General features: G+C 38.8%; 1 protein-coding gene across 1 annotated transcript in view; it reads left to right on the top strand.

Moving 5' to 3' along the window:
- Positions 1-3,664: 3,664 nt before the first annotated feature.
- The window catches only part of BAZ1A (bromodomain adjacent to zinc finger domain 1A), a 93,092-nt gene continuing 71,101 nt past the window's right edge, over positions 3,665-25,655 (top strand). Inside the window, exons 1-2 of the mRNA XM_030854778.3 lie at positions 3,665-3,792; positions 14,536-14,814. Coding sequence (XP_030710638.1) covers positions 3,680-3,792; positions 14,536-14,814 — 392 coding nt within the window. The 5' untranslated portion in view covers positions 3,665-3,679. The remainder of the gene's footprint in view (positions 3,793-14,535; positions 14,815-25,655) is intronic.

Below are 25,655 nucleotides of genomic sequence, written 5' to 3'. Positions count from 1 at the left end.
GCAGTTCAGGAGGGATTTGTAATAGTATTTTAGCTCATTTACAGATACAGTGCAAGTAGGGTATACAAGAAAATTAGATATTATCAAATCTACAGAAAGAGCAGTGTGGTCTAAAGAGACTAGACAAGGAGTCAGGAGGCCTAGATTTCAGTTCCTGAGCTTCCATTTCCTCAGCTGCAAATGAGAGAATGAAGAGTTACCAAAGGTTTCCTTCAGTTCTAAGTAATTACTGTCTCACCAAACCACCTAAGTAAAGCCTTTCTTAATCAGTCAAAAGAAGACAGGAAAAGTACACTAGCTCAAGCTTTTACAAATATATATATTTCATAGTCTTGTTTTATCTTTACCTATCCAAAGCAGTATACCTTCTCAAATATTAAACTAGGTCTTGATGATATTAGATTGATATATGCCCTAACTAGTATATTTACATTTTACATTTAAGTGGGGACTACTGGTGTCTTCACCCAGAGAGGTGACAGAGGGTGGAGGGTTGCATCTTGAGACTGGGGAGGATATGCTAGAACATGAGCTTTATGTTACCCTTCAAATCATGCCCTGCGGATAACTTCATTTAGGACCGACCCTGGGTCCCCCTTTTATTGTACATTTTCTTTTAATCTTTTCTACTTCTTTTTTTGCATTATATTACTCATGATCATTAGGACTCATACAATCCTTGTATTGTTTATTTGTCTTTACATCATCTCTCATCTACAAGACTGTACATTTTTTGAGGCCAGGATACATTTATATTGTATCCCTCACATGAGCTAGTACAGTGTCTTGGCACATAAATGGAGGACAAATGTTTAACTGAGTTAAATTATTAAAATTTTAAATTCTTTTTCTTTTTTGTGATACCCTAACTTTCATAGTTTCCTTTACAATATTTCCAATTTTTTTTTACACAAAGTCCTATTTTATGACAGTATCTTTACTTTCTGAATACAGCAATGAGCTTTTCACTCTCAAAAGTCTAGAAGTAGTAGTAAAGCAAGGAGGTGATCATGATACCAAAATATGAAATAACTAATATATTAGGTAAGTTTTTAGCAGTAAACATGTAGGATAACTTTAAGAGAAGTGTTACTTTGAGGTAGCTTAGGTATGCTATCAATTTGATCAAACATTATAAACATATAAAAACTAAACCTTTTAATATATTATTTATAATTTACTAAACACATTCTGAAATAACTATGTATAATATTGATTAAATATCATAAATTAAAATAAATCCTATGTATGTAACTCAGAGAACCGAGTTATGATGGTATTGAAATTTGAGTCTGGTAGTAGGGAAATTGAGACGATAGTATTTTGAAGTAGAATAAAATTTCCATTTTAGGCTAGTATAAAAAAAAGAATCCAGTTGTTTAAAAATTTGTATTTAATAAAAGTAAAATCAACATTACTATTTTTGATGGTGATTTTAACAAGATTATTTTAGCAGCTTAGCAAATAGTGAGATCTAAGAAAGATAAATACTATATAATCAGATAAAATTTCATCAATTTTTAGCTTAACAGTTAAGGTGGGATTTTGAATTGTGAGAGTGATGCTTCAATATCAGCTGAAAATTATCCATTCTCCTTGTCCCCATTTTTTGTAGGCTCTAAGTTTTTCACCTGGGAAATTACTTTCTATGAAGGGAATTCTATATTGTCACTCAGTGTACTAGTTGGAGGCCAGTTTAAAACACCAAATCTTTGCATGCATAATTTTCTGAAGAGCTTATCCAGGCTAAGGAATATACTTGCTACTCAGAGCATTTCAAAGTCTCTTTGACTTTTGTATCTGTACAGTAAGGTGCATTAATTTTATTAATGATTTTTGAATCACAAAATTTTATTTTGCTAGCCACCATAGAAGTATCTTAAAAGAAGTTTAAAAATAATAACTCTTGAGATTTGGATAGATTCCTTACATTTTCTGCTCCAATGTACATATGTACTTAATTTGAAGATACAAAGATGATCCCACATTTTTACAACTGAGATCATTTCATAGTATTAGTAATTAGTTACATCCTTTGTTGAAGGACTTCTTCAAACTTATTGTCTTTTAGACCCATTCTTACAGGTTAATCTGCAAATAAGCAAATGTCAAGGGCAGTAGCAAAAATGACCATTTAATACAAAGCTGGCAAACATGGGAGTTATGTGTAGTTTCGAATATTTTTTACTTCAAAAGTCACACGTATTATATGCATTAAAATTAGTTCAACAAATGGAAATCATAGATATGGGAAAGTTGTTTTAGGGGAAATTTCACTAGTAAATTCATAATCTTTAAAATTCTGAGTGATTGAATTAAATACTGATCCCTTGCATAATATATTCAGCGGCGTATTCTAAATATTACTTTTTAAAGGTGTGGTTTTTAGTTTTAAATATGAATGGGTCCTATAGGCATGATGACATTTTCTGACGTATACTTTCTTGGTCTTTTCCTCTTTTAAGACTTTGACTGAATTGTCCTAAGTATTAAAGAGCACGGTGTCAAGAAAGGTATTTTCAAGATGAATGTTTATACAAGCAAAGTATTTTTTTAGACAGGTGAATTCTAATTCTGAAGAAGAAAATTTCAAAATACTGTTCACTTCTTATTCCTCATCTCTCTTCCCATCCTTAAAATACAAGTTAAATCTTAATTGGAATCCTTTTCCCATTGTGGAACCAAGCGCTGGTGTCAGACTTGAAGAGGAAGGCTTTACTTTGTTAGCTATTTGTTTAAACCCCAGCTCTCTCCCCAGATCTTTGGGCTGATAATCGCAAACATGGAGGATGCTTCTGATTCTTCACAAGGGGTTGCTCCATTAATTAATAATGTAGCTCTCCCAGGCTCTCCGCCGTCTCTTCCTGTATCAGTGACAGGCTGTAAAAGTCATCGAGTAGCCAATAAAAAGGTAGAAGCGAGAAGTGAAAAGCTCCTCCCAACAGCTCTTCCTCCTTCTGAGCCGAAAGTAGATCAGAAACTTCCCAGGAGCTCCGAGAGGCGGGGAAGTGGCGGTGGGACGCGATCCCCCGCGAGGAGCCAGGCCGTGGCAGCGGGAGAAGCGGCGGCCGGAGGCGCGGAGGGGCCGGCGAGAAGCGACCCCCCGGGGGGACAGAGCCTCCCCTCGCCGCCTTTGTAGTTGAGAAGGTGGAGAAGTGGCAGCCGGCGTGCTTGCAGGTGAGGGGCTTGGTGTGGTCGCTCGGGAGCCGGCCGGCGCCGGCAGAGAAGTGTAGGCGAGCGGGGGAACAAAGCGGAGCGGCGCCGGGGTCCGCCCGCATCGAGCTCCCTAGCGGCGTCGGGCCGGCCGGCTGCGCGCCGAGCACGTTCTGAGCCCCGCGGCCGCAGGGGCTGGGGGAGGGGGCCGCTGCCGCTCCCGCACCGCCTGCCCGCGGCTGGGCGTTTGGCCCCATTGTGAACCGGCAGCCCGGCGTGCGGCGGTGGGGCGGCTCCGCTGGCTCAATACCCCGACCGCGACAGGAGCGACCTCAGCTCGGGTGGCAGCCGCAGCGCGTCAGTCACACAAAAGGCAGTCGAGCTTCCCCCGGCGCGCGGACCGGCCCACGCCGCCGCCGCCGAGCGCTCCCCACCTTACCGGCTTTCCTTTCCCTCCAATTTTGATAGGGAAGCGGGGCCGGCGCGGGCGGCCGAGGGTCCGGGTGAGCCCACGGGCGGACACGAGATGCCGCTGCTACACCGAAAGCCGTTTGTGAGCCAGAAGCCGCCCGCGGACTTGCGGCCCGACGAGGAAGTTTTCTACTGTAAAGTCACCAACGAGATCTTCCGCCACTACGAGTAAGGGCCGGGCCGGGCGCGGGGGGTGCGAGGGAGTGTGGGGACTCCCTCCCCAGCGTCCTTTTGTCTCTCTCCTTTTCCAAGACCCGGGTTTCTGGCGGGGCGACTGGAAAGTGACGGGTGGCCGCGGGCCCGCGTTTCTCTGGCCCCCGAGTCCGACACGGTGACTGAGCGGGGTCCCCGGGAGGCCCGACCGGCCGAGGCGCGCATGGGGAGAGCCGGCCGGGGCAGAGGAGGCTGGGGTCCCTGGCCGGCCGCGGGGACAGCTTGTAGTCGCGGCAGCCGCCCGGCCGCCGAGCGGCGGAAACTCCCCGCCTCGCCCCTCCCCGCCGCGGCCACACGCGCGCTACGGGGCCAGTTCCGGGATCCCCGCCCGGCGGCCGAGGGGATCCCCGCTCGGGTCAGCGGCATGGAGCCGCGGTCCCCCAGTCCGGGGAGGGAATCCCTGCCCCCGGGGGCAGGAAACGGCCGGGCTGGGCATCGTTTCCTCGGTCGGGAGTGGAGCCTGACGTTGGAGCTGCCCAGGGTAGCGGCGGGGGTGGGGTGGGAGCGGAGTTGAGACTCCGGGGAGGGGGCTCCCCGGCAAGCCCGGGACGCTAGAGCCTCCGCCGGCCGCCTCTGGTCGGGTGCGGCTAGGCCTCGGAGTGTGCGAAGCGAGCCGTGCGCTCTGTCACCGCCTCTTCTTGGTGACTAACTCCCGGCCCTGGGGAACTCGGCGTCTCCGCCCCCGGGAGACCGGGTGAGGAAGAAGTCGGGACTGGGCGGGGGAAAAGGAGGGGGAGAGAGCAGGGCCCTGGGCGCCCCCTCGTTTTCGGTTTTGCGTAGCCGGGAGCGCGGCGGTGGGAGTTGGGGGAGGGGGCTAAGACAAGTTCAACTCCAACCCCAGCCAGCCTCCTCTTTATCCCCCTGCGCATGGGGCCGCCAGACATGTGCCACTCGCTTTTGTTTTTACAAGAATCCGGAGCTGCTGCCTGTGTAGTTTCAACCCCTCAATTTTTAGTCCCTTGCCTGGTTTATCCCAAGAGATCCCCTTGTCCCGTGACACCAAATAACGGGGCGTTTTAGAGCTCTGTGTTTAAACAGGATCACCAAGTGAGAACCTGAATTGATCAATCGCTGAAACAGCCTGATCCTCCCTTTTTCTTATGCTTTATCCTCTCCACTCAGAAGGAGTCCCTTTGTGACTTAGAAACCAAGTGTTCTGGCAACCAAATAAATTGTGTGTAGGAGGCACCTTTTCTGAGTGGGGGCTTGCTGGAGGGAGGGCGTTAAGCAAACTCAGCACCTGTCTGAGAAATGACTAGTGAAGTTAGAAAGGACAGTTCCTTTGAGCTTTTATTTTAAGCAAGCCTTCTTTTTTCTTCGGCTCCACAGGAGTTACACGTAAACATGTCATATCTAGAGAAGTTTTTCAGCAGACAGCACTTTTAAATACGAGTGCACATCTTACTCTGCTCCTGTACAGACTTGTTTTGTTACTCAAATAGAGTTCAGTCTTGTAACTACTTAAGTGAATTTGGATTAAGTAACTTGACAAGGATGATGTCTTACTTTTAAAGAAGATTTAGGTTAAAATCCTTGGTAATTCTGAATTTTTTTCAAGAAGTTGTATTTAAAAGCACCAACAAGATAGGAAATGGGCTTAAATTTAAACTTTTCTTCTTTTATGTAAGCAGTCTTTTTGAGACACTCTTCTCACTTTAGAAGGGAGCATAAATATGGCCCCTAGCCTCTTTGAATTTGAACACTTTTCAGATACTTAGGTTCTTGATGATAGAGGAGGAGATTTTTGGTATTCCAAACCTACCTTCCATTAATGTTAAGGAACTGTGTCCCCTGTAGTCTTATGACATTAAAATTAAAATGTTTTAATTTTGTCCTTTGTAGTCTTATGACATTAAAATTAAAATGTTTTGTTTTAATTAAAATGTCTTTGCTCTGTGCTGAAGCGTTTGGGTTTTTGGAAATAACAAGCAGTTTAAGAGAGGTGATTGGTTTGGGAGCAAAGATATTTAATCATTTACCCTGACCAAAGCAGAGCTACTGATGTTCTTAGCTATTAACATTTATGACTTTGAATTGGCACAAAACTGGAAGAAGACTGCCATTTAATTGTGTTAAAATTTGGATTACTTTCTCTTAGATGATTACAAAGAGATCTTTCTAAAAATGCATTCATGGTGGATGGTATATGGTGGTCTGCAGATTATGGTAATCTGACCCTTGCCACAAGTCTGGAGAAACTATGAAGGAAACATCTGTTTTCACTAATTCGTTAAATCACAAATTGGTTTATGTGAATTTGTTTGAAGATTATCCTTTAAGTACATTATTTTGAATATTTTTCTTTTGTATTTGTCTGAAGATCACTATGCTCACCTATTTGCTCGGGATTTTGATTTCTTGAATATAACTTTCTCTATCAGTCTCAAAGAGTTTTACTACACCTCCGCACCTTTTTCACTTCCCAGCATAATGCAAAGTAACTGCCTCTAACTCTGGTTAGTACAGGTTGCCAGTGACCTTTTAATTGCTAAATAGTGTTTTGTGTGTCTTACCTGATATCATAGCCTAACACTTCCTCCTTTGTCCTTCTAGCAGCAACGGTCACCCTTCATTTTATCTAGTGTAACATCTGCAGTTATTGCACGGTAATGCAATGTATTTGTTGCATCACATTTTCTCTTTTCCTAGACCCTGAGTTCTTTGAGACAGGGACTATGACAAAGATGGTTACTTGGTGATTATACAGTTCAAACTCCTTTATTTTGTTTGTTTGTTTTAACTATATGCTCTTTAATTGCTAGCTCTTGTTTGACCTGCTGTCCATAAATAAAGAAGACTCATTAAAAATAGCACATTAACTGTAGGTGAATGCATAAGCTAAAGTGCAAAAGAATGAAACTGGGCCACTGTCTTACACCATACACAAAAATTAACTCCAAATGGATTAAAGACTTGAACATAAGACCTGAAACCATAAAACTCCTAGAAGAAAACATAGGTGGTAAGCTCCTTGACATACATCTTGGCAATGATTTTTTTTTTGAATTCAACACCAAAAGCAATAAAAGCAAAAGTAAACTAGTGGGTGGGACTACGTCAAACTAAAAAGTGTCTTCACAGCAAAGGAAACCATTAACAAAATGAAAAGGCAGCCTACGAAATGGAAGAAAATATTTGTAAATCTTATATCTGACAAGGGACTAATACTCAAAATATACAAAGAGCTCATATAACTCAATAGCAAAAATACCAAAACAACTTGATTTAAAAATGGACAGAAGATCTGAACAGATATTTTTCCAGAGAAGATATTCAGAGAGCCAACAGGTGCTCTACATCATTAATCATCAAGGAAAGGCAAATCAAAGCCATAATGAGGTATCACTTCACACATGTTAGAATGGCTGTTATCAAAAAGACTAGAAATAACAAGTATTGGGGAGGATGTGGAGAAAAACAAACCCTCATGCGCTATTGATAAGAATATAAATTGGTGCCGCCATTATGGGAAATAGTATGGGGGTTCCTCAAAAAATTACAAACAGAACTGCCATATTGATACAGCAATTCCATTTCTGGGTATTTATCCAAAGAAAATGAAAACACTAATTCGAAAAGATATATGCATCCTCATGTTCATTGCAGCATTATTTATAATAGCCAAGATATGGAAACAACCTAAGTGTCCATTGATGGATAAATGGGTGAAGAAGATGTACATATACACAATGGAATATTATTCAGTCTTAAAAAAGAATGAAATCTTGCCATTTACAGCAATACCTATGGACCTCAAGGGCATTATGCTAAGTGAAATGTTGGACAGAGAAAAGCAAATACCGTATGATCTCACTTATATATGGAACCTAGGGGAAAAAATATAAGAAAAACGAAGCTCGTAGATAAAGAGAACAGAATAAAGTGCATAGTTTAATCTTTTAAAGGAGATAAAAATTTATTCTGTAATTTAGTTAGCAGACAATAATTTTGTTAAAAAAAATTTTTTTTTTTGTCTGGATTGTTCAAATAAGGAGCAGTCAAGTCTGAACACCAGAAATTCTAGATTTGTGGGCTAGGAAAATGATTTGTATTACATAGTGACTTTAATCTCCTTAATAAAATGACTTCTGTTTTTAGGCATTTAGACTCTTGGAATTGGAATGTATTTCCCATCTGTGAGTGAATCACACTTTTCATATACAATGTAGGAGTCTCTTCCACAACATCACTGACAGACCAGCTTATATTTCAATCTGGCTGTCCAGTGAAAAGTGTTTGACTAATTTATAAAGCATCCTGTTTTCATTGTTCATCAGCTCCTCAACTTGTTAATTCAGTCCTTTCAACTGTCCTCTTTTTACAGATGAGGAGGTTGGGATTGAGGCAGGAAGAGTAAGTCCAAGATCAGTTCAAAAACGACCTATCTAGCAACTGGTGACACTAGAGTTCTCACTCACATACCTAAGACTCTAGAGTTTTTCATATTTACCATCACATAATGCTTATTATAGAGAATTCTTCCTAATATTTGTTAAAGTTTGCATAAATATGCACCAAAAACATAGGGGCATTGCTTGGAATTCAAGCTGGCTGCCTAGATCTTTGTGAAGGTACCATGATCTACAGTCTGCTCAGACATTTGACTTTTTTACTACACTCCCAAGTGATTAAATTCTAGATACTGTATGTAAAAACCAGAATGCCATTAATTTATAGGGAAAAGGGCCCTTCACATAGACCAGTCCCCAAACTGATAATAAGCTATGTATGAAATCTAGTTATTATCAGAAGGCCCTTTCGTGAGCATAGGGTTTTCAAGGAGAGTAGGATAATCTTAATAGCTAGCGTCTTCAAGTTAGATGTTCAGCTCCTCTTTAGGAATAAGTCTGCCACATGGCCCAGGTATTTGGGTCTATGAGTCCTTTTTCTGTGGATGGTATAACAGAGATTCCTAAATACTTTTTTTTTCTTTTTTTTGCATTTTAACCTTTTATCTGCTTAGCAGGCTACCATGTTTCTTTTCTGCAGACGGGATATATCTATCAGTTATTTATAACACGCCACTCTAAAACTTAGTGGCTCAGAGAGCCATCCATTTTGTTTGCCCACTATTCTTTGGGTTGCCATTGTGGTTGCTGCTCATCTCTCTGTGCTCTCTCATTTAGGTGAAGTCAGATGAAGTCAGGCTTGGCTGAGGCTAGATGGAGTAAGAGGTGGCCTCAGTCATGTGTCAGGGACCTCAGCTGGGATGGCTTTTCTTTGTGTGTGTGTGTGTTTTCTAGCTTTATTCGGGTATAATTGACAAACAGAATTGTAACATATTTAAAGTGTACTATGTGATAATTTAATATACTGGGATGGCATTTCTCACCATGTGGTCTTTCATCCTCAGAAAGCAACTTGGGCTTCTTCTTCCAGAGACCTTGGTCTCAGAGTTCCAGGAGGGTGAGAGTAGACATCTCTCAATGTCATTTCTGTATTTTGTTGGTCAAAGCCAATCTCAGGTCCAGCCCAGATTCAAGGGGTGGTGAAATAGGCTCTACCTCTTGTGAGAAGAGTGTGAAAGTCATTTCTAAGGAGCCTGCACACCTTCAACCCTCTTTGCAAATAGTCTACCACTATGCAGCTGATAAGATTTTATACTTGGGGCATCCAGATTGGATTTTGGATGTTCACTGATAATCCTTCTACAGTTAATCCCTTTTCCTAACCTCCTTCCCAATGCCAAACTTTCTCTTCAAAGATTCTCAGGTCTTATATGTGTTCTTCTGACATTGTTGCTCTACCGTACAGGTTATTCTTCTGTGTATTCTTCTAGGATCTCTCTGCGAATAGGGTACCTAAGCAGTAAGAATTGATATGTTTATTGAGTGCACATATAGTATGTTGGGCATACTGTATTATTTAATTTTCATATTAACTGTTTATGGAACACATTGTTCCCATTTTACAGAAGGGGAACCAGGTTCAGTGAAGTTTGTATAAATTACCCAAGTCATATTGTACAAGTGACAAAGCTGAGATTCAGATACTTTGCTTTCTTCTTCCCATTCACATGTGTACTTTCTCTTTTTAGATAAACATAAAAGTATATGTGGACTGCCGATGAGAATATATTTGCTTATTCTTGACACTGTACTTTGGAAAGTCTTTGGAAATGCTGAGATAATTTGTCCCCCTCTAGTGAGAAGTGATTGTATGTCTATAACACAGTGGCATAAATCACATATGTTCTGAGGAGCCAGTGTAATGGAAACATAGAAAATGGAACTGATAGAAAATGGAACTGATAACTGCTGGGGAATTGAGGATGCCCTCAGATAGGAGATAACATATGAGTTGGGTCCTGAAAGATGGAGCTATAATGTTTCACCTTTGTTGATTTCTACTTAAGTCTTCATTGTCTAGATTTTAAAAATCTGTATTGCTATTCCTCACCATAATGTCATCTGCAGATTTTAGGAGCCTGCCTTGTATGTCAGTATCTTAAGTTCGTCTGAGGCAGCACTAAGTAAAGTGCAAAGTAATAGTAAAGTTTTTTTAAACTAAGCTTTATAATTGAACTTTCCCCCTCACCATTTATGAATAAATGTAATAAATGTAATTTTCATCTAGCAGTTATTTCTCCCTCTAAGGCATGTATAGTCTGCCATGCCCATGATCACCTAATGTCCTGCTCTTGTAACCCCTTCAGTGAAGGAAATTGTTAGAACAGCCCGTGCTGTCTTTTAGCAATTACTACTTTTCTAAGCTTATAAACCATACTTTCCTTCTCTTGCATACCATATGCTGTTTTAGTCAGGAATTGTGTTAGTTTTTAGCCTATGGCTGCATTTCTCAGTTACTGATTATTTTGTAGACAGAGGAGTTTGCTTATGTCCCTTAGATCTTTTCTGCAGTATTGGGCTGTATCTCTCTTACCTTGCTTTACGTCTAGTTAATACATTTTGGGCCATTAAGTAAATAGAGTATGCTTTGCATTTATCTTTTCTGAATTGTATTTGGTTTCTGGTTTTTATGTCACTTCATTCTTAATCTTATTCTTTTAGGTTTTTAGTTTTCCAAATACTCAGCAAGTTAACAGTATGTTGCCCTTTGTTCCTTAATTTGTTGACTTTGTTTTAGAAGTGTGTTCTTACCAGTACTTGACCTGGTAACTCAGAAGCAATTTTTCCTTAAGAAATAATGGCAAAGGGCAGAGGTCATCAAACTTTTTCTTAAAGGGCCAGATAGTCAATATTTTAGGCTTTTCAGGCCATTAGATGTCTGTTGCACCAACCCAACTCTACAGATGTAGTGAGGAGGCAGTCATAGGCAATACCTAAAGATGTGGGTGTGGCTGTGTTCCAATAAAACTCGACAAACAGGTGGAAGTCTGGATTTGACCTCCGGGCCAGTAGTACGCTCATCTCTAGTAAAGAGGATTGTTGAAGGAATGTAGCAATAAATTGGAGACATAATAACCTGTATTAGTCTAAACTGATATAAAATAGTACTTTGTGTTTTATAAAGTTTTACTCACAATAATAAAAATGTGCTGCTTGTAAGATTTTCGTTATTTATATTCTTATAATATTGAAATTGAAGAGGCACTGTAACCTATCCCCTAGAGTTTCAGCATTACTAACAAAATCCTACACATTTGAATGTGTATGTTGAATGGGTGAAGAGCAGAATATAGAAGTGGATGTAAGTGAAGGTGTGTAATGTTAGAGATGGTGCCATGATGAATAGGGAGTGATGAATAGGGAGAAGTAGCCTTGGGCTTTATTTCCCTTGCTTTAAAATGGCCACTGTGAAAGAAAATTCCAATAAAAATTAATTTAAAAAGATGGCCGCTGTGGTAGTGTGTCCTGCCTCCCTCCTCCTGAGGGTGGATCTTTGTGCACAGCAGGACTATAATGTAAGACCTTTGTAGGGTAGATAGACACAAAGGAAACAAACAGAACAAACACTTTGCAGGAGGCTCTGGGAACCTGGGTGAAGAAGGGTAGCTGTACTGTCGCTGGTTACTGTCTATCCACGTTTAGTGGAGGTTTGTGGCACTTGTGCCATTCTTCTCCTTGGTATTTTGAACAATGGTAACAAATCTAAACAGAATAGTGTTTATTGCAGCTGAGTCTAAAGTCTGTCCCCCTGCAATGGCAGCAAATACCCCAGGCTATCAAATACCCACCTGCTATGGCTAGAGCTGTGCTGTCCAATGCAGGAGCCATTGGTTATTAAGAACTTGAAAGGTGACTAGTCAGAATTAAGATGCGCAGTAAATGTAAAATACATACTGGATTTTGAAGACTTGGTACCAAAAAGAAAAAATAAACTATTTCAATATTGATTACATATTGAACTATTTTGGAATATATTGGGTTAAATAAAATATATTAATTTCATTAGTATGTCTTTAAAAATTTTTAAATGTGGCCACTAGAAAATTTTAAATTATATGTGTAGCTAGCATTCTACTTTTGATAGCACTAGCTTAGAGACTAGTTAATATATAACATCTAGATTTGAAATATATTTTTCTTACAGTTGACCATGGATAAGGAGGGCTGATGGTAAAGTTATACACAGATTTTTGACTGTGTGGAGATAGCACCTCTATCCTTCCCTCCCCCCATAGTTCAAAGGTCACCTGTAGTACTAGATAAATAGTTTAAATTATTAGAATATCTCACACACATGATATACGTGGCTTGGGAATCTGTGTTTGTTTCTAAACGAAAAAGTTTAAAACTTTTATAAAGCTTTCTAAGTGAACTGCAGTTTTAGGCAGTAAAAATTAAATAAGACCTCTTTCAAGATCCATCCATTCATTCATTTTATTTTGCCCTGTTGATAACCCTCTATTGGGTATGTCTGTTGCCTCTCACTTAGCTATTTATCTGACATAGATTTTATTATAAGAATCAAATTATATTCATTTTTTTCCTCCGGCATTTTTTCCTTCAACTCCACTTTTCCTTTTCATCCTAACTCTTCATGCCAGTTCCTCCCAAAGATGTTCTAGCATTTCTTGATCTTTTGTGCCTGCCTCTCCTCCTTCCCTTCCTCTGAATTCCCGAAGGATATCTGCCTCTGTTTTGTAAAGATAATCACTTTTTACTTTGTATTTTAATGATATACACCCATTATCCCCATTACTAAATGGTACATACTTCAAAAGGATTTCCCTTGTACTGAATTAGTCATGTAAGTTGACATATGTATATTATTATCTCTTTAGATCTCATTTATGTTAAGGTATGATTAGTTTCTCTTTACTTCCATAGATTTCATTTTTTGTTGTTCTCATAGAATCTACAGACAAATATGCAAATGAAACTATCTTAATGGAATTACTCCAAATCTTCTTTGGAGATCAGACTACTACAGGGGTAACCTGTACAGATACATTAACAAGGAAATAAACATGTAACAGTTTTAATAGTTTTTAGAATGATGAGAAGGAAAGGGGTATTTCAGGAAGGAGAAAAAGTTAGAGAATAGTGAATTATGTTGGTTACATATGTTGAAAAGTAGACTGAAATGTAGAGGCGGGCAAAATATTTACCCATATCTTAACCACTTAGAGGCAACTACTGTTAATCTTTTTGCATATGTCTAACCTTTTCTGTTTAAAAAATATTTTTATTATAAAAACAATATGAATACATGCTCATTATAAAAATTCAAACAATATGGAACTATTTAGAATAACAAATTCTCCTCTTCCCAGTCCCTCCCTTTCTCCATAGGGAACATCTGTTTATGGTATTTGTATAAATACGATCATTTGCACGTTTTTGCTATTATTATAATTAATGCATTTGGAATTATGTCATTCAGTGATTTTGAGTTTTTTTCTCTTTAATATACCTTAGAAATCTTTCCATATAGTAGATCTCTCACATTTTAAAAATGACTGAATAGAGTTTTTGAAAAGAAATTAGTGCTTATAGTAAGAAATCCTAACTGCAGAAAAGCACTGGGTAGAATGGTCCCTAAGTCCCATCCCCATTCTAGAGCTGTTACCTTGATTTTTGTATAACATTCCAGGAATGTTTTATGCTTCCTTAAGGTATCTTTCGCTACTTTCCTTCCTTCCTTCCTTCTTTCCTTCCTTCTACCCTTTCTTTTTCTTCCTTTCTCTTTTTTAATTTTAACACAGGTGGGACTGTATTATATATATTGTTTGGATAAGCTTTTACTTTGAAAAAATATGGGAGGGAAGCAGACTGGAAAGTTGTTTTCCCTGTTTACATTATTTAAGAACTCTCCTGTTTCATGACTGTGATTTTTCATTATATGAAGTACTATAATTTATTCAACTTTTCTCTTATTGTTTGATGCTTAGATTTCCCAGTTTTTCACTATTATGTTAAAGCCTTTCAAAATTCATAGTTAAGTGCTTGAATTGACAATGTTTTGACTGCTTTGGAACAAAAAGCTTAAAAATTAGAAGGAAAAAAGAAAGGTTGCGTTTATTTTGTTTCACTTCAGTTTCAAAACTGATAGAAATCAAAATCCAATTTTGGCTGAATGTACCTGTAAATTGCAAAATATAAATGTCTAGTTTAAATATACTTTTTCTTATGTTTGTAATATTAATGTGTAAGTTGACCAGTTACTAAACTTTTGTTTGAGTTCTATGAGTCTATGTAAAATTTTGCAATAAAGGAACAATCCTTTATCAGCTTTTAATGTAAAATTTGTGAAATGATAGGTAATGCGTTTTTGTTTTTGTTTTTTAATCAGTGACTTTTTTGAACGAACTATTCTGTGCAACAGTCTGGTGTGGAGTTGTGCTGTGACGGGTAGACCTGGACTGACCTATCAGGAAGCACTTGAGTCAGAAAAAAAAGCAAGACAGAATCTTCAGAGTTTTCCAGAACCACTAATTATTCCAGTTTTATACTTGACCAACCTTACCCATCGTTCACGCTTACATGAAATTTGTGATGATATTTTTGCGTATGTCAAGGATCGATATTTTGTTAAAGAAACTGTGGAAGTCAGTAGGAACAATGGTGCAAGGTAAAGTACTTTTAATTTTTTCTTTTGTTATACATACATTCACATTGATCAAATTCAAAGTACACAGAGGGATGAACTGAGGAAAAGCTTACCTTTTACTCTTTTCCACCTACCATGTTACCCTCCCCCAAGATAGCCCTTGTATTAACAGTTTCTTATTTATTTTTCCAAAGCTAATTTTTATATAGACCACCAAAAACATGTACATACGCGTGCACGCACACACACACACACACACACACACACACAATCTCCTGCTCCTTTCAACGCGAAGGGTAACATACTGTAGTTTATACCTTTTTTCACTCAAAATATCTTGAAGATTAGTCCATTACTTTATAAACCACCTTCCTTCTCTTTCTTATTTACTGTATGTTCTATTATATCGAAGTTTCACCTCTATTTAAGAGTAAAAAATCTTAAAGATATCTACCTATTAGTTTGAATATGCCTGTATTTCTTGCTGGGTTTTAGTAGTTCTTTGATAAGATGAAGACTGAATTTTATATACTCTACTAAGTTCTTTTCTCTTTTACCCAGGTCTTCAAGAAAAAAGTGGGTTTTTCATATTGCAAAGTTAAATTGAGTTTATCTATGGTACTAAATTAAAAAGTATCATTGCTTTCCTGAAATCTTAAGCATTTATGATTGGCTAGTCACTGATATTTATTACAGTAATCCTTATTTGCATTAAAACTTTTTATAGCCTCCTGACTTTTGAGGCAGTGACTATTTTGGGATGCTTTTTCCCCTTTGTTAACCTGAATAAAAATTTTTTTCTTTTTGAATTTTATTTTTTTAATATTTATTTATTTGTTTGGCTGCACTGAGTCTTCGTTGCAGCATGTGGGATCTTTCGTTGTGGCGCATGAGCTCTTCTTTGCGGCGTGTGGGCTCAGTAGTTGTGGCACACAGGCTTAGTTGCCCTGCAGCGTGTGGTATCTTAGTTCCCAGACCAGGGATCGAACCCACGTCCCCTGCATTGGAAGGCTGATTCTTAACCACTGGACCACCAGGGAAGGCCCTCTTTTTGAATTTTAAACTTTAGCAGTCAAAACTTACTATATATGTTCTTAATTATATGTCAATAATTATGTTCTTTATTATCTTGTTTTGGAGAATCATCATGAGTTTTTATGTAATTTCAGAATAATGTCTTTAATGTAATCCATTTTAGTTATTAAATGCTACTCTGCATGAATCTTAAACATCCAGGAGGTGTTTATATTAAGATCTGAATTTGCTTGGATTTGATTTTGGTGAAGAATTGAAGAAGTTCTTTTTTTTTTTTGTGGTACGCGGGCCTCTCAGTGTTGCGGCCTCTCCCGTTGTGGAGCACAGGCTCCGGACGTGCAGGCTCAGCGGCCATGGCTCACGGGCCCAGCCGCTCCGCGGCGTGTGGGATCTTCCCGGACCAGGGCACGAACCCGCGTCCCCTGCATCAGCAGGCGGACTCTCAACCACTGCGCCACCAGGGAAGCCCAATAAGTTCTTTTTTTAATTGTAGAAGCAACAAATGGTAAAAATTGAAGGATTTTTCATTTGTCTCATGACTTTTGGGAAAAAAAATCTTTATTTTCAAGAGGAAAGATTGATATGTCACCAGTAATCCCACCAAGAACATACCAATCTATATCACCAAAAGGAATAATAGGGCCTGTTTGGGGACCAGGACAATTTTTTTTTCTCCTTATAGTCATTGTTTTATTTGACTTATGCCAAAAGTGTTTTCTAACTTAAAAATCATTGGGATACGTTAACCTTTAACATTAGGTTAAATATTGCTTACGTCTAGAAATATAGTTGTTCAGTGTTTTTTGTATAGCTTTTTTTGGTTGTACCTTAAAAATGGGCTTCAGATAGTTGTAGCTTTAATGACAGTGGTAAACTAGGGTACATTGTAGAAATGGGAAATCTAAGAGTCACAATTTTATTGATTATTCATTAGAAACATACTTCTTCAGACTTCCCTGGTGGCACAGAGGTTAAGAACCCTCCTACCAATGCAGGGGACACGGGTTGGATCCCTGGTCTGGGAAGATCCAACATGCCGTGGAGCAACTGAGCCCGTGTGCCACAACTACTGAGCCTGCACTCTAGAGCTGGAGAGCCACAACTACTGAGCCCTCGTGCCACAACTACTGAAGCCCATGCACTTAGAGCCTATGCTCTGCAACAAAGGAAGCCACTGCAGTGAGAAGCCCGCACACTGCAACGAAGAATAGCACTCGCTTGCTGCAACTAGAGAAAACCCGCGTGCAGCAATGAAGAGCCAACGCAGCCAAAAATAAAATTAATTAATTAATTTAAAAAAAAGAATCCTAGGGGCTTCCCTGGTGGCGCAGTGGTTGAGGGTCCGCCTGCTGATGCAGGGGACACGGGTTCGTGCTCTGGTCCGGGAGGATCCCACATGCCGCGGAGCGGCTGGGCCCGTGAGCCATGGCCGCTGAGCCTGCGCGTCTGGAGCCTGTGCTCCGCAGCAGGAGAGGCCGCAGTGGTGGGAGGCCCGTGTACCACACACACACAAAAAAGAATCCTATAGTGGATTCAATGTGAACCTCAAAAAGAAAAGAAGAAAACACACTTCTTCTGGCTTACTGGCCATTCTTAATCTTTGTGCAGGAAAGGAGAAATCTTGGATGACTCATTGAATTTTTTGCCTTCAGCAGCTGGGTAGATGGTAAGATGCAGAGGCCTCAGGAAGTAATACTATCAGAGTCTAGCCATCTTTGCTCTCATCTCAGACCCAGATATTCCTGATTGCTCTGATTTTGCCTTTCACGGACATGTTGCTTAGGTGATTCATGAGTGTCACATAGAAGCTAGATACTAGTTACTGGGGATATAACAAGGATTAAGATGTCCTTAAAGAGTTCAGTGAAGGGAGAGACAAACATGTCAACTTGCCGGGTATTAAAATAAACGTATGAACGAGGTAATTCAGAAGCATCCAGGTCCAGAATGCCATAGAGGCTAGCCCTGGGTTCCCTAGACTCACACTAACACTGGTTATTTTAGTCTTTTCATCTTTGCCAAATCTGATGATATCTCAGTGTTTATTTGCTTTTCAGGTCCTTTGCTCATTTTACTTTTGGCTTTTTTGTCATCAGTAGATTTATGAAAGGTCTTTGTTAAATACTAGGCATATTAAACTCTTTGTCACTTTGTTGCAAATATTTTTGTTTCATTTTTTGCTTTTTCTTAAATGTGTGGTAAATGTAAAAAGGACTTTGGGGCTTCCCTGGTGGTGCGGTGGTTGAGAGTCTGCCTGCCGATGCAGGGGACACGGGTTCGTGCCCCGGTCCGGGAGGATCCCACATGCCGCGGAGCTGCTGGGCCCCGTGAGCCATGGCCGCTGAGCCTGCGCGTCCGGAGCCTGGGCTCCGCAATGGGAGAGGCCAGAACAGTGAGAGGCCCGCGCACCGCAAAACAAACAAACAAAAAAAAACAAAACTTAAAAATATGTATAAAGAATAATGATAGAATAAGGGAATAATGAATAAAACTTCAATAAATACACATTCAACACTTGGTTTTAATAGAATACCTTTATCTTTGATGTTTGTTTATAGTTGGAGAAAAGTTTTTTAGTTTTATGGAAAGCAGAATTGTGTGATAGTGAAGGGTTTAGGCTTTGGAGTCTGACTGACCTTGTTGGACAATGACATCCTTTCAGGTTATTGTGAGACTAAAATGAGAGTGTGTTGGGGGGTGCACATTTTTGAATTGCTGTATAAGTAGAATATAGTGGCATTTTACTAGGGGAATAATGCTGCTGTTGGCCCAAGAGGGTTATATGGAAGTTAGTATTTTTCTTCTATTATTGGCTAGGTTTTCTGTTATTTTATATTATAATTAAGCTTCAAGCCTGACTTGAGATTTCTGCAACTTTCGATACTAGTTCCTGCATACACCTTTATCCTTTCACCTTTTTAACTTAAATTTCCGTTAAAATAACTTAAATATATAAACTTGACTAGATTTCCTTTGGTTGGAGTTGTACCTCTCCCATCTACGTACTACTTGTGTAACTTTTGGGGAAGTTATTTAACATCACTTATCTCTTCTTTGTGTATGTAGTAGAATTATTGTGAAGATTGACTGAGATGTTGTATGTGATGCTCCATGCACACAGGAAGTATTCAATAAATGACAAGTAAAAAGAGGCTTTTTCCGTTTTGATTTTTTTGGTTCTCTGTCATGCTTGTAAACTCTTACTCTATTACACTGATACGAGGAGAGGACTTGGCATGATGTTTTTCATTTGGAAAGTGCTCTAGACCCCAAGGAACATGTGTCCCTTCTGGCTTCACATCTGCTTGTGTAACTTTGGGATGAGTTCAGTTTTGAGGTGATGATGCTAGTGATAAGGTTCTGGCGTCCTCAGGGGGTCAACTAGGGCAAATCCAGCTTCAGTGCTGAGAGAAGGTCCAGGTTGAGTTTCCTCAGTATCCCTGTTGACTTTTATCTGCAGGCTCCTGTGGCTTTTGTATCTGACTGTGGCTTGAGGCTTATCCTTCCAGGGCTTATTTAGAGAATTCAGTGGATTTCTCCCAGTGGCTGAGAAATAGCAGGCACTTACTATCTTCATGGGATCCGTAGGATCTGCAGTATGAGATGTCTGTGCTCCTACTCCCACTTTCCACTCTTTGAAAGTTAGAATGTGACGTTAGAAGAATTTGCTTCTACAGGACATACATCTCCCTCTGCTTTTTAAGTTAAATGTGCTTTATTGAGATATTCACACACTGTAAAATTCGCCCATTTAAAGTGTACAATTCAGTGGGTTTTAGTTATGTGATGATTTCCACTAATTCCAGAATATTTTCATCACCCCAATAAGTCCTGTACCAATTAGCAGGCCCTCCCCACTGCACTCTCTCCTCAGCCCCTGGCAACCGCTAATCTGTTTTCTGTCTCTGTGGATTTGCCTATTCTGGACATTTCATATATGTGGAATCATAAAGTATGTACCTTTCGGTGTTTGGTTTCTTTCACTTAACTATAATGTTTTCAAGGTTCATCTGAGTTGTAGCATGTATCAATATTTTATTTCTTTTTATTGATAAAGAAATTCTGCTGTATGGATCTATCACATTTTGTTTATCCATTTGTCAGTTAATATATATTTGAGCTTCCACTTTTGGACAATTATAAATAATGCTGTTACAAACATTTCTGTACAAGTTTTTGTGTGAACATATGTTTACAGTTCTCTTGGGTATATACCTAGAAGTAGAATTGCTAAGTCATTTGGTAACTCTATGTTTAGCATTTGAGGAATCTCCAAACTTTTCCAAAGCAGTTGCATCATTTTACATTCCTACTAGCAATGTATGAGAGTTCCAGTTTGTCCACATCCTCATCAAGCCATATGTATGGACAATTTATTATTGTCCGTCTTTTTTATTTTGCCATCCTAGTGGGTGTGAAGTGGTATCTCATTGTAGTTTTGATTTGCATTTCCCTAGTGACTAATAATGTTGAGCATCATTTTATGTACTTATTGATCATTTGTGTATCTTCTTTGGAGAAATGTCTTCTCTGGTCCTTTGCCCATCTTTAAATTGGGTTATTTATCTTTTTATTACCGAGTTGTAAGAGTTCTTTGTGATTTGGGGTATAAGTCCCTTAGCAGATATATGATTTGCAGATATTTGCTCCCATTCTGTGAGTTGTCTTTTCACTTTTTTTTTTTTTTTTTTTTTTTTTTTTGCGGTACGTGGGCCTCTCACTGCTGTGGCCTCTCCCGTTGCAGAGCACAGGCTCCGGACGCGCAGGCTCAGCGGACATGGCTCAGGGGCCTAGCTGCTCCGCGGCATGTGGGATCTTCCCGGACCGGGGCACGAACCCGTGTCCCCTGCATCGGCAGGCGGACTCTCAACCACTGTGCCACCAGGGAAGCCCTCACATACTTTATGGTACCGTTTGCAGCACCATTTCCCTTTGCTTTTAACTTTTGTGCTGCTTGTCAATAACATCTGCCTTTTGTTTCTATCTATGTTGGCAGAACTCAGCAGTAGTCCTCAAGACTTCTTCATCCATTAGAGTTACTGGATTAGATTTACTGGAAAGAATATGCTGTGTTGCAGAGAAGTGGATGGGCCCATCCTTAGGCTGAATTATTTCAGTATGGGTACTCTGGATCTTCTCACTTCAGTATTCTTATTGTCTCATTTACCTTTAGATATCCCTCCCTCTTTTCTTTTTGCACCTTACAAGTATAGATTAGGTGCTTCCCTCCCCACCAAGACTTTCTGTTTTGAAATTGGCAATCCGCAGACAGATTCCTCTAGAAGATCCTTTGTCATTGCTATGGCAGATGAAGTAAAGAGAACAGCAGACTACTTGACTGAACCACACCAGTTTAGTTCTTTACATGCCCCATCCTGATTTACCACCAGCTTGCCTGACAATCATGCTGCCATTTGTTTTCTGCTGCTTCCCTGGAGCCTATGGGAAAAGTGAGAGGATGGCTGCTCTTGTGAAGAAAACACTAAACTGGTAGTCAGGGCTGTTAATTCTTAAATAACTACCAGATGCTTTGAATATACATTATATCAGCAGATATGAGACAAGGACTTACGGTTTCTATTTACAGATGAGGAAACAGAGATCCAAAGAAGTTGTGTTTTTTTTGATAGTTGTTTACCATGTATTTAGTGATACCTATTATTTATTGATACTTGCCCTGTTCCAGACACTGGAGATACAGCAGTGAACAAAGCAAAGTCATGGAGCGTCCATTCTAATCTTTTAAGTAGTAAATTGTAGGATTTAAATTCAGATAGGGCTGACTTAACAAAATTATTTCTTTCTCAGTATCACTGTGTCCTTGGTTTTGGATTCTGCCATTTGTGATTAGCTGTATGGTTCTGTGCAAGTAATTTAAACTCTTAAGTGTTAATCTTTTTTCATGTGTTAAATGGACCCCCAGCCTTACAGTGTTGCCTCACAGGGTAAAATGACATAATGAATGTGAATTTTTAAAAGCTGTATTATATAATATTGCCTTTTTAAAAAATATTTATTTATTTGGTCGCACCGGGTCTTAGTTGCTGCAGGCAGGCTCCTTAGTTGTGGCATGCGAACTCCTAGTTGCAGCATGGGTGTGGGATCTAGTTCCCTAACCAGGTATCGAACCCGGGCCCCCTGCATTGGGAGCACGGAGTCCCATCCACTGCGCCACCAGGGAAGTCCCAATATTGCCTTTTGATGTAGGTGTCTTGTTAGTATTTGAATCTGTTTATTGGTGGTCATGCAGTTTTGTTTTGTTTTTGTTTGTTTGTTGGGATATGCCAGTAGTGATGTGAGGCTACAGTAGCTGCCTGGGACACTGTAACTTGGAATCAAATTTCTCTGTTGCAACTCTGAGCGGAAACCCCATAGTTAATAATATCAGTGTCTTAGAAAGACATAGTTGTTTGTTTTTGAAGACAATCATCCCTCATTTGTATGTGATCTTCTAAAAATGCTACACAAGCAGATTTCAAGACATCCAAGTTTCAAGTAACTTTATCTTTTTTTTTTTTTGACAAGCCTGATACCCATTGTTTAATAAAGGATTAGGAGGATGGTGAGCTAGAACTCAAATAATTGCATGATAAACTCATCTTCTCTCCCCAGCCGTAGAACTGGTGAATTGAATCAGGAAAAAGGAGGTAGAAATCACGCAACAAAAAACATTTTGGACTGTTGAGTCATCATTCAGTGTAAAGAAAGGACTAGAGTTTGAAAGAATTTTTAAAAATGAGTCAGAATATAATTGTATATTTGGTAATTTTTTTTAGTTAAAAGTAGGCTTTGGGCAACTTGTTCTCAGACATTTTATAAGCACAGTCAAGATGTTCTGGTAGCTGAAAGATTCATAGGAAATGTGAAGCAGCAGGTGAGAAGGTACTTCTAAAAGTATTGGATTGGCCAAAAAGTTCATTCGGGTTTTCCTGTAAGATGTTACGAACTTTTTGGCCAACCCAACAGATATACTGACAGAAGCAAGAAGTGGCACCTTATAGCAAAGGAGGAGATAGAGTAAACATTAACTACAAAGTATACTGGCCTGGCTCAGTATATAATTTGGTAACGTTAGAAAACGTTGCAGAATAAAAATATGCTAGCATTTATTGAACTTTTCCTGTATGCTAGGCAGTGTGCTAGGTGCTTTCATTTTAATTCTCATGATATTGATGGGTGACCCGGAATTTTTGAAAAGGTTATTTGTTTGTTGGTATTTACCTGAAAGAGTTGAAAACTTATGTCCACACAAACCCTGCACACGAATGTTTATAGCAGCTTTATTAATAATTGCCAAAAGTTGGAAGCACCAAGATATCCTTTAGTAGATGAATGAATAAATAAACAGCAGTACATCCAGACAATGGAATGTTATTCAGTGCTAAAAAGAAATGAGGCTTCGAGCATGAAAAGACATGGACGAACCTTAAATGCATATTACTAAGTGAAAAAAGCCAATCTGAAAAGGATATGTATGGTATGATTCCTACTATATGGCTTTCTAGAAAAGGCAAAACTATGGAGACAATGAAAAGATCGGTGATTGCCAGGGGTTGAATGGGGTAGAGGGGAGGTGAATAGGTTGAGCACAGAGGATGTTTAAAGCAGTAAAAATACCCGGTGGTACTATGATGGATACATTTATCCAAACCCATAGAATGTACAGCACCAATAGTGAAACTTAATGTAAACTATGAACTTCAGGTGATAATGATGTGTTAATGTAGGTGCATTGATTGTTAACAAGTGTTACTTCTCTGGTGTGGGATATTGACAGAGGGGTTATGCATGTGGCAGGGGCAAGGAGTATATGGGAGATCTCTGTCTTCCTCTCAATTTTGCTATGAATCTAAAGCTGCTCTAAAAAACCAAAGTCTTTAAATTAAAAAAAATTATATTATCAAGACTGAAGTTTATAATTTTTTAAAAATCTGTTTTTTTTCCTATAAAAATTTATATACAGGAGAGAAAAGTAAAAGGTGAAGGCCTGGAGTGCATTTCCCAAATGCTCCTTTCAGAGATAACCACAGTCAAAAAATTAGTGCATAGTTCTCTTTTTTTCTGTACTACACTAAATTAAAAAAAAAAAAGTAGCTTTTTCACTTAGTAATGATTTGGATGTCTTCTTACATTAGAAAACCACATGCACCATTTCTAATTGGTTTTGCATAAACTCGCTAAACTGTGTGTTCCTAAAAAGCTTACTTGGAGTATTGCCTTTTTCTGAGGATGGAGAAAGTTATTCCTTTTGTTAGCCTTGTGTGAATTTGCTCTTTGAAAATAATAAACTGCATTTTTTTCCACATAATCTCTGACCTATGACTTAATGACAGACCTTTTCTCCAATGTAGGTTAAATCAATACAACAGCAGAATTGGATTTGCACCGGAGTTTCACTGATAGCTAGATTTTCCCACATATTATACCCATACTATTTAGATTTAACACTTAGAAATGCTATCTAGTCAAGAAGCATAAGATACTACAGTTCAGTATTGTTTTTAGAACTGCCTTGTAAAATGAAGATTATGAAATTCTTTTTAATCTTACAAACTGATATCAATTTTGGCATCAAATAGAGACCAGCCACCTAGAGCTCTTATCTATTCAGATATCAAGGTATAGTCCCTGTGGCTTTCTATGTTGCATTGGTGGAATGCTTCAAGCACTTTAGTCTAATGAATAAAAGAAAATTAGCATAAAAACCTAAAATGTAGAGAGTAGGTACTTATTATATATTAGAATTGGAAATGAGAAAATGGACTTTTTAATCTTTGAGCTCCTTTTTGTATTGCTAACCTAAATGATATTAGTGAATCATAATGAATTAAAATGCATTAATGTTGAGGACAAAGGGAAATACTAAATATATTGAGGAGATAAGATGAACATAAAAGGTGTAAGTGAGGAACAGTACAGTTATTTTGATTTAAACATACATGCTTGGATATCAGTGAGTGGATCCAGGTGGGATTAATCCAAGGAGAAGTTTTAGAAAAGGGTTATTTGACTAGAAATTTGAAGACAGAGAAAAATATAAATTAGTAGAAAGGATTGAAGAAGAAGGCTTCTTATTTAGGTGCAGATATAATATATAACTTTTAACAACGTATATTAATTAAGTTTATTATAGTTCTTTCAAATAGAAGACTTTCTATTGGTCAGCTTATACTACTGCCCTTTTAAGGTCAAAATTCCTGGTTCTTAGCCAAGGAGAGACCTAAGGAACATCCTCAAATTGTTGTTTTAGTCTTTAGTTCCTGATGACCCTAGTATACTGATGATATAATTATTAATAGAAAAAAAAAAGGCTATTTGGGACAGCTGTTCTTTCTTTGGAATTCCTAGTTAGAATCTTCTTTAGATATATATTGTTGTATGTATCAGAGACCCAGACTTACAGCCTGACTGAGTGCTGGATTGTTGTTGCAAGTTGAACAGTTAAAATTTAGAATCCTTATTTACTTGTATAATAATATATATTGGAGGCCATCCTGGGAAACCCTTTTTATATCCTAAAAATCCCTATTAAGTAGCCACAAAAATAAATGAAAATGAATTTGTTTTTCTAAAGTGTTTAATTCAAATAACATATAAAGCTTCTGTTGTAAATATTTATGGATTCAACTGCTCGATTCTTAACAAAATAGTTCAGTGAAGTTTAGACTGATCATACAAATGTATTCATTTTCTTCAGTGTTCTCAGGACCTTCAAATTTGCATTGGCCATTAGGAGGATTTGCCTAATGCCTCTCAAAAGTCTTTGGATGGTAAATGTTGGAGGAGGGTAGTTGGTTTCTATGGCAACCTCTTTATTGATCCTCTGC

Source organism: Globicephala melas, chromosome 2 (assembly GCF_963455315.2).
Source record: "Globicephala melas chromosome 2, mGloMel1.2, whole genome shotgun sequence".
Taxonomy (NCBI): domain Eukaryota; kingdom Metazoa; phylum Chordata; class Mammalia; order Artiodactyla; family Delphinidae; genus Globicephala; species Globicephala melas.
This window is presented reverse-complemented; position numbering and strand designations above follow the sequence as displayed.